Below are 10,498 nucleotides of genomic sequence, written 5' to 3'. Positions count from 1 at the left end.
TGTGATAGGCTACTGTCATGTTCCCTCTCCTCAACCATTTCCATTGTCTATTCTATTCGCATCCTCCTTAGGGTCCTCCTTGTTATTTAGCTTCTTTAGGTCTGTGGATTATAGTATGGTTATCTAGTATTATATGGCTAATATCTACTAATAAGAAAGTATATACCATGCATGTCTTTTTGGTTCTGGGATACCTCACTCAGGATGATCGTTTTTAGTTCCATCCATTTGCCTGCAAATTTCATGATTTCCTTGTTTTTAATAGCAGAGTAGTATTCCATTATGTAAATGTACCACAGTTTTCTTTATCCATTCTTCGGTTGAGGGACATCTAGGTTGTTTCCAGATTCTGGCTACTACGAATAAAGTTGCCATGAACATAGGAGGGAGTATTTTAGAAGAGTTGGGAGATAGAAGGACCTGGAGGTGACAAGTGCCACAAGGAGACCATCAAAACCAGCAAATCTGGGCCCAGAGGGTCCTGTAGAGACTGATGCACCACAAGGACCATTCATGGAGAGGACCTAGATACCCACCTTGCTCAGATGTAGCCCATAGGCAACTCAGTTACCATGTGGGTTCCCTCATAAGGGAAGCAGGGTTTATCTCTGACCTCAACATGGTTGCCTGCTCTTTGATAGGTTCTGCCTCTTGATGCAGCCTTGTCAGACCACAGAGGAAGAGGATCCAGGCAGTCCTAATGAGACTTCATAGGTTAGGGTCAAATGGTAGGAGAAGAGGGCTCCACTTTTCTGTGGACTATGGGAGGGTGAAAAAGGGGGAAGAGGGAGGGAGGTTAAGAAACAGAAGGAGAGGAGGGAAGAACCTACAATTGGATTTAAAAGTGAATAAATTATATTAAAAAAGAATTTAAAAAGAAATGAAAAGAAGACTGCTGAAGTGGGCGGTACTTACCAGGGGCCTGGAATTTTACTAGGCAATGGACAGGCTGAAAGAATTTGTAGAATACATGGAAGACTTCAAACGTGTCTAAGTGTAAGAAAGAAACAACTCCATGAAAAATTAATATAACAATGATTAGAAAGGCAACAATGGCTGTTAAACTGCTAATTCATGGAGTTGAACAGACTCTAATACTGTTATGTATACATAGGGAGAGATTACCCCAATATGGAAGTTAATAAATCATTGAAGTTATAAGGTATAACACCTTTCCCAGGGAAATATCAATGTGCCCGTATAGACACAAGAATTAATATTGACATCCAGTGAAAGCCTGCAAAACTGTCATCAAAAACTATTAAGACTAATATTTTATCCTAAGGTCAACCTCAGGCTATTCAGTTTACTGAAGAGTCTATGTAGTCCTTGTAGAAACTAAATTCTGACCCCACTATCTACAACATTGGGATTATGGACTAAACACTGAGCTTCTCTTGAAGTTCAGTTCGAAAATTTGAAAAGTTACTGAGAATAAACCTACATGGATATCTTAAAGACACAATGGGGAAGACAGAAAGAAGATACAGACAGACAGAGAGGGAGAACTTATTTCCATGTGTTCATCACAGTTTTCATGAATACTTATTAAATTTGATTCCTTTTCCAGTTCTTAACAGAAAGTTAAGAGGTTGCATGTGTACTTTGCAAATACAATTTAAATCTCTTGCTGTGAATTTACAACTTAATTCCAACTGAACCCCCATTTGTCAATATGCTATCTCTTTGCAACAATTTATGAGACTTTATGACTAATGTATCATCTTCCTTCCTCACAGGTAGATATATCTCTTTTATTGTTGTGGGCACACTGTTATTGTAGTGAAATGATATAGAATACACTAGATTGTCCTAGAAAAAGTATATAAGATATGATCTTTGAGTTTCTTAATACCAAGAGAATTCTCTGAGTCTAAAAGAGTAGAACATAACATAGCCCTGTAAACAGTAGGTCAGGAAGTAGATTTGTTGGGTGCACAGATTTCCATTGGGCTAAAAAATAAACTTGATGTATCCAAGTTTTCATTGTAGTCTTCTAATGTCTCTCAAGTCACCCAATAGCCCAGAACAGTGAATTAAGACCTTAATAAATTCTACTAAATGAATGGTTCATATTGGCTAAGAGCCTACTTATGGTAAAGTCTGTAATTCTTGTCAAGAATAACCAAGATTGTCAATTTCAGTATTTTATGTATAGTCTTCACAAAGTAATATGAATTGCCAACTAAAACTCATTTTCACCATTCGCTATCCAGTTGATGTCCTGGATTATTAATGTTGCTTAAGTGATAAGGTATAATTTTGTTTCTTGAGTCACTCAGCCCCTGGCAAATACATCAGTGGTGAAATGGTCAAGTGTTAAAGAAGGGGCTTCTGTAAAGTCCTTTATGACTAATTAGAATCAAATCCGAGTTGTAGGAGTAGACAACCTACCTTGAGTGTCCATCAAAACATATAGATGAGTAAGCACTGAAACTATAGTTCAATAAAAGGGTCAAGAATTCCCAAAGTTAACATTAAAAGAAAAAAAATAATAGTGTATATTGTGAAAGAGAGATGAAAGTCTTCTGTGATTATGTACATATTAGTTCCATGTGTTTATTTATATTTCTCAAATACAGAATCCTGTGCTTTCTGTAGTGGTATGTGTATAAGATCATTTTCTGAAAATATTTCAGTGGGGGAAAAGTAAGAAACATTAGACTACCACAATCTCTCATACTAAAAGAAGCTCTTAATGCTAAAAGGACCACTATCTAGAGATTGCTTTTATATGAACACACCGTGACTGCTTCATCTCTGCCATCTTTGTTGTACAAAATGGGTTTCTCACTTCTTCATTTACATTGCAGCACAAGAACTGGTTATACTCCCGTGAACTCAGGTAAACACAACAGGGTTTCTTTTAAAATAAGCCTTTACTGGATATATCAACATGATACTGTATAGTGTAGAGTGAAGTTTGCAGTTAACAAAGTGTGCAACATGGTAGGTCTCAGAGGATGCATGACACAGAATCTCCAACCCCTTGCAGCCCCTTGTCAGAGAAACACACGAAACACAAACCAGAATCAACTCAGCATGATTCGAACAGTAACAGATCATCAAAGTTAACGTTCAGTAAATACTATATTATGAGGGCATACAGTGGTGAGGCCTCATTATGCTATAACTGGTTACAAATCTCACATCCCACAGACGTCTTTACAAACACCCTCATGTATGTGTATGGATGGATTCGTATGTTTCATATTAATTTAAAAATGCCTGTTGCAATGCCTTGGTTTGTGCTCTTCTGGTGGATGTGCAGATAGAAAAGCAAATACTATAACAAAACAACCTGGTTTGCTAAAACAGTATTATACTGTGTACAAAACGTTTTCGCCACAATCAGTGAAAAGCATCCCCATTGCCAACAATTTCTTTAACTCTCCGATGAGCCTGAAAAGGAGTATAAATGCAGCCTCCTATCATCCTTTATTTTAATTTTAAAAAGAAAAGAAGCAAAGTTTGCCAAGACTAAGAATTGGGAGTTGTTGTTTTGTGTGTATATCATTTTCGTATTGGGCACCCTTCTGTTTTGCTTTCCCATTCAGTTATGTGTTAACCTCAAGTTATAAAGCAACATCTAACATCTTTTTTTGATAGGTCAGAGATAAATGCTATGAACAAAGACATCAATGGAAATGAACTGCTGCACTGTCAGAAGCTGCAGGCAAAGCTGCAGCTGAAGTTTGCCGATCCAGGATGGCACCAGCCTCTGCAGAAAACAATGGTGCCTTCTGTTTGGAATGGATGTTCCCCTCACATGAAGAGTTAAGTTTTCTCCAGGGGAGAAGGAAGTTATGGCTGTATGGCATGACTAAGACCATTATGACCTCCACTATTAAGAAACAAAAGTATAATATTAGCTATGCCATTGATATTTTTTAATCAAAGAGATGACATTATAGTTTTTTTTTTTACTCTTGAAATTGTCTAATGTACCAATAAACATCTGGAAAATTACAAATAGCATTACATCTCACGAGGGAGGATTTTTCCACTTAGATCATAAATAAGCAGGGAATACTCTTCTCATGCCTGTCTGTGGTTGTCCCATGTATTGTACTGCCCACCCAAGGCATGTGACAGTGTTTAAGTGAAACCCAGGATCTCTAAGGTCAAGTGCATCTCTGCAAGCAAGGAGGTATTGGTGACCACCTTCTGTTTAACTAACAATAACATCTGTGTGACCGTGCTTTGCTTTTCCTTTCGCAATAACCTCTGTGCAGGTAAAGTTACTGTACAGGCAAGGGCTGGACATTATATAGGAACAGCTCAACTTGGATTCTTCACTAATCACCTCGAAATAAATAATAATGAGGCCAAGAAGAATAAAACCCAGAGGAGATGTAACTGCAGAATACAGTCTCCTGATTAAAGATGGAAGCCAAAATGTTAACCAGTAAGGATTGCTGTTCATCTGTCTTTTTAAAAAGTTAATGTAGTATGATGTGATTTCCACTCTGATGTAGGAGAGTCTCTTGGGCACACTACTATCAATAGGAGTCTGATTTTCATGGTAGATGTGTTTGCCATGTTGCTCATGAGATCAAAAATAAAGATTCTCTTTCCAGAAATACCTTCTACCAGAGTAATTTTGAGAGTACCCTAACATTTCCCATGACTGGTACTCCACAGTGCTACTTAAATTCCCAATAGTGTTGTGGGTGCCATAAAATACTATGAGAACCTCTCCACTCTTGTTCCTTTGGGGACAAAGATAGGGCATTTCTACAGCCCCAAATCCCACTGGGAGATAAACATACAATACAAAAAGACAAGAATAATTATCTTGTTTATAACAAAATAAAAATCCTCAAAAATCAAAGTACCATTGTATTTTTCAGCACAGTTTTACCTACACAATGAGATGCAAGAGGACGGTGAAAAGGAAACTGCCAGCCCCGTGGTCACTGTCCTGATTTTAGATAATGTAACGCTGCACTGATCACCGTTCCAGATGGTCTTATCCCTTCACTGTGTGAACCTACTTTTACAGAAACCAACAGCCCAAACCCTCTAGCTAATAGACTAAAGTGGAAACCCGAGTCATTTTAGAATTAATTAAATTAATTCATAACTATGTTCAGCTCCACTGACTGCACAGTTTCAATGCTTGTGTCTACAACATTTTTGCTGAAGTTATATTTTCTGCTTATTCTGGGGGATGAGGGAGATTAAAACATATAAGTCGGGGTATATTATTAAAGAAAATAAAGCTCTCACTATAAAGAAAAGCTTGCATAGCATTTTATACCTAAACTTTACAAGAAGACACATCACAGTTTTATTTTGCTTAAAGAGAAAGAGAAAGCAAGAAGAGTATGACATTTACTTCATGAGTCTCTAAAGTGATGGATGGTTTAAAGGAGCACAGAATGAAATGCCTAAAAGTGGCTTTGAAAAAAAAAATTCCCCAAGGGTAAACCTCTCTAGACAATGTATGTGGTCTATAGCCCTTCTACACCTAAGTGATGGCAAGAACTAGGGTAAATTATGCATGTTTTCTGAAAATGGACTTGCTTCAAAAATACCTAGCATAAACCATGGCTATCCCTCTCTTCCTCTGCTTTTGGACTTTCTCTGCCATGGTTAGTGAAAACTTTCAATCTCTGACTTCCTCATTTTCACTAGTAGTCTTTTGGCATAAGATTGATTATCACTATAATGACCAAGTTAGAGGAATGTTCACAATCTAAAAGGAACAAATGGAATTTCCATGTTGAACAGGATCGAAGTTAATTCAAAATAAAAACATAGTATTGCTTTTAACAATACGCTTTGTTTTGGCCAGTTTGGGTGTCTTCACAAAATCATTGGCAATGAATGTTATTATGGACTTTAATATGTAGAAATAGACAATGATTATTTTGTGCAACCAAACTTTGCATTCATAATTTTCTTTGAAATATCAGAGGGGAGAAAACAAATGTGGCATATACAACTTAATTACAAAAAAATATGTGCAAGATGATTGGAAGACAAGAATTTGAGAGAGAACATAGGTATTAATTCAAGCTATTTCAACATGATACTAACAAAGTTCAGTTGATGCAGTGTAAGAGAACCACTGATTTTTTTCTAAATGTCATTAGCACTTTTTAAATAAACATATTACTGTAATAGATCCCAAACACTGCTCCTTTGTTGGCATAAATATCATATTGACATAGCCTAAGTGAATATACCCAAATAATTTTCATTATCAAAAATAATTCCATTCAATATAATTCTTCCCATTTTTTTATTAGCCTCTTCTAAAAAATTATTCTAGAATATAACTCTGTTGGATATGATTCTCCTGACATGTGATTTAAATAGTGACAGTTTTAAGGGGAATTTTTCTTGCTAGAACTGGTCATATTGGTCCCTGAAGATGACTAGAATCAGACTCAGGTTTCCAACTCTGTTATCACATAAGGCCAGGGAAGCATGAAGAGTGATTTTGAAGTTCACAGTCAGAAGCGGACCCTGGGGCTTTAAGGACGTTTCAAACCTCTCCGTTTCCTTGATTTGGACAAGTAGGGCCTAACTCATCTCATGGGAGCTGGCTTCTTCAAGGCGTTCTCTCTGTTTCTTGCATTCAGTCAAACTGGAGTAACTAACTCTATTATCATATTACGGATTTTTCAAAATGTGTTTCTTCCAGGCCAGGAGGTATAGAAAACAGAAATAACTAGGCCATTCTCTACTCAAACTATCCCTCTTATCCTGATGAGCCCATCTCAAACTATCCTTTTGTATGACTATCAGCTCTAGAAAAGGAATTTATTCTGACAGCCTCAACAGCAAAGTGGTTAATATGCATCTTAAGGATGAATCACTCATTCTTCTGCCTTGGCGTTGGGTTCTCGTTGTACAACCCCGTACAGTACTTCAGCAACATTTATTTTTTTTTTAATTTTAAAAAGCAAAGAGTTACAAAACTGTTTGTAATTAACTTGAAATAGAAAAGATAGCACTTTTTTTTAAATCCCATTATATAGTACACCGTATAAATTACAGAGTATTCAAATGCACAAATGCATCTGGTTAACATTTATCAAATGTAATTTGCGTGTCTTTATGTGCACACACATGTGTGTTCTTGAGAGTCAGGTTGTCCATCTTTCTGGTGCTGGACCTCTAGGCTGTTACGTATGGCAATGCTCCAGATCTGGCACACTGCTGTTGCAGTATCTCATGTTGTTGGGGATGTGGCAGTCTGTGTAATTAATGCCCCCGTTTGGGGTATAAATGGGCTGCAGTCTGAAATCTCCTTTAAGGAGCTGATCGTTATTTAAGGAGACAATCTGAAAGCTGGTTTCTGTCATCTCCAGGATGGAGTTGTCTTTTTTGGTACCCGCCTCACAATAGTCGTCTTTCCGTCGGCCCCGGTTGTACTTCCACTTCTGGGAAGTGTAGCGTCCCTTTTTGTGCATGTGCCAGCAAAAGACACTAAGCAAGACCACGAGCACAAAAATCACTGCACCCCCAATCAAGCCCGCGAGCAGAAAAGGGGAGCCCATGCTGTGGGAGGTTGTCTGCTCGTGGCTAGAAGCAGTGTTGCTGCCATTGTTCAAATAAGAGGCGTGGGTAGTGGCCTCGGAACAGATGGTATCTTCCACGGTGCGGTAGTTGAACGCATCCAGTGGCACCAAGCAAATGCGGTAGGTGGATCTGGGCTCTAAATTAACCAAACTCAGGTGTTGCTTCTCTCCACTGACAATTCGCTCCTGAACAATGCCCCCTACAAGACTGTGGCCCATTTTCACCCATGTCAGTTTGTATGCCATCACAGTAAAGAGAGACAGCCAGCTGACTTGAATCGAAGTGTCGTTAACAAAGTGGATGGAAAGTTGGATCCTTTCAGAAATAGGTGGAGTCACTTTTTCTCTGCCATCCCAGTCAGGGATGGTGGGAAGTTTCGATGGGCTAGGAGCTGGAGGCACAGAGCCTCTGCTGGGGCTTGGAACAGAGAGAGTAGGAGATTGAGTTGGAGAAACTGTAGTTGGAGCTGGGGTGAAGACAGGTAGGCCAGGAGTTGTGGTGGGACAAGACAAAAGATTCATATTCAACTCCCTGACAGCCATCCCCCTGACTTGCTCGGGACCTTGGCACATGAAACCACGCACGTTGAGAGAAGAGGGAATATACTTGAGCCATTCTGTGACCCATTTAATACTGCAGTCACAAAACCAAGGATTATTCCGAGCAGTGAGTTGCTTGAGGTTGGAGAGATGATCGAAGACCCCTTGAGTTAACATTCGTAGTTGGTTGTTGGATATATCTAGCCGTTCCAGCTTACGGAGGTTTGAAAAGGCTGTCAATGGGATATGGTTTATCTGGTTGTCCTGCAAGTAGAGCCTGATCAGATGCGTACCTGGGAGGTCAGGAGGTGGGTGGGAGAGCGAGTTACGGACTATGGAAAATTCCTTGAGCTTGGTGAGATGGCTGAAGGTGCCCTCAGCAATGCCCTTGTTCGTTAGGAGATTCCCATCCACAATCAGACGCTCCAAGCTTGTGAGGTTCTGAAACGCCATGTCTGATATGACTGCAATTCGGTTTTCATCCACTCTCAGCTCCTGCAAGTCGACAGGAAGCCCAACAGGCACGCTGCTCAGGTGATTCTTTGATAAAAACAACAGCTTGAGGCTGATCGCCTCCCGGAAAGCTCCGTCCTCCACTCCCACCGTAGATATGGAGTTGTCATCCAGATGTAGTTCTTCCAGCTTCAGGAGCTGAGCAAGAGCAGCCCGTGAGATGGTCTGGATGTTGTTCTCCTGCAGATGGAGGACTCTGACATTCTTGGGAAGGTTCATGGGGAATTCATCCAGTTGGTTGCCGTAAAGGTAGACCGTATGCACGGACTGCACGCTGTGCAGCTCTGCAGGAAATCCAGCATTATTAATTTGGTTGTTGTGGAGGTAGAGCACGGTTACGCCCTCCGGGATTCCAAGAGGCACTGAGGTCAAGCTTCTCTCATTACAGTAGACAAAGTTCCTGTCACAGCGGCACACACTAGGGCAAGCCAGGAGTTCTGATACTTGCGAGCAGAGCCCCAGGGAAATGATGAGCCAAATTTTTAGGGAAAAAGCCCTGTGGCCGGGCCACGTTGTAGTCTGCAGGCCCATTTCTGAAGGACAGAAATAAAATACAATGTGATGGGGGGAAGGGGGATTTAAAAACAAAAGCAACGACAAACAATAGCAAACAAACAAACAAACAAACAAACAAAAAAAACAACCAGAAAGCAAAAGCAAAATGTCTGGATCAGGTTTTGTCAAAGCCTAGAACTTCTGTTAAAGAAAGTGACGTGAGGGCAGATGGTAAAACAATCTTTCTGACGTCTTTAGTCTGATCTGCCTATGTTGTCCTTGTGCAGTGGTCCTCCATGTGCAAAACAACTCAACAGGAATAATTTTCCACACAAGCAAAGCTTGATGCCAAGTGATAAGTACTGTCAAGAGAAGTCCAGCCAGGCAGGAAAATCTTGCTTCTTCTATAGTAAGTCAGGCCAGTGTAGAACAGCCTAGGAATTTCTTGGTCAAGCAGAGTCTGTAATCTGTTGTAGAAAAAAAAAAAGACATAGAGTCAGTTAAATGTAGTAAGAAGTATTGGAATAACAAGGTTGTGGAGTAGGAAAGCTGTAACTGGGGCTAAGGACTGGAAGGCAGGTTGGCATCAGGAAATCACGTAAGAAATAAGTGATCATACTATGTGAAATCTTCAAAAGGAGACGGGACTATTACAGCTTATTGGCAAACATCTTAGGCAAATTTCACACCTCAGTTACTATTGTCTCTTAATTATCTGCATATTCTGATAGGCAAGTACAACTAACACACTGTCAGATTCATGGTGTCTGTTAATGAAGATTAGTTGAAAGCTCTATAATTTTAAGATGGAGGTGGGGAAATGTAAGAGAAATGACATGAAGTCCTACAGAATTGTGAAAATGCAAAATGGGAACTAAGCCATTTGAAAGTGCATCTTTATTAAGAAATTCTCCAGGATGGATTTTCTAAACATAGTTACCATGTTAGTGTTTTACAAATGGTAAGAAAACTGAAAATCTGTAAGTTTCTATCTCCTGAAAAATTTATTTTCAAATTATGGTATAAAATCTTGTTCATCCTTAATGGGGAATTCTAGAGAATGCCCTATAAAGGACAGAGGAAAGGTAATAAGAGAATAAGGGTATGCAGAGACAAATACTTACTTTTTTGCTGTGAACATACACACACACACACACACACACACACACACACACACACACACACCAAAAGTGGAATAATTATCTCTCTTGGTGTTAGTTAACATCATAACTACAACCAGCATCATTAAAAATACCACACATATTTTTTTCTCTGATTCCAGGATGAAACATAATTCAAGTATGAAGGCAAAGAAATCTCTTTTCTGCCTCTGTCCCACTTTTTCTTCTTGTAGAAAGGCTTAAACTTGTTACCCAGGAGATTGAGCAAACAGCAGTACAAGGATACATTTCCCC

At 39.3% G+C, this 10,498-nt stretch overlaps 1 protein-coding gene across 4 annotated transcripts in view; it reads right to left on the bottom strand.

Annotated features, from left to right (window-relative positions):
* Positions 1–2,860: 2,860 nt before the first annotated feature.
* Flrt2 (fibronectin leucine rich transmembrane protein 2) overlaps positions 2,861–10,498 on the bottom strand; it is a 98,460-nt gene continuing 90,822 nt past the window's right edge. For all 4 annotated transcript variants that reach the window (XM_021661720.2, XM_021661717.2, XM_021661718.2 and 1 more), the window contains exon 2: positions 2,861–9,550. In XM_021661720.2, the coding sequence (XP_021517395.1) occupies positions 7,140–9,119 (1,980 nt within the window). In that variant the 5' untranslated portion in view covers positions 9,120–9,550 and the 3' untranslated portion in view covers positions 2,861–7,139. The remainder of the gene's footprint in view (positions 9,551–10,498) is intronic.

Source organism: Meriones unguiculatus, chromosome 7, assembly GCF_030254825.1.
Source record: "Meriones unguiculatus strain TT.TT164.6M chromosome 7, Bangor_MerUng_6.1, whole genome shotgun sequence".
Classification (NCBI taxonomy): Eukaryota; Metazoa; Chordata; class Mammalia; order Rodentia; family Muridae; genus Meriones; species Meriones unguiculatus.
This window is presented reverse-complemented; position numbering and strand designations above follow the sequence as displayed.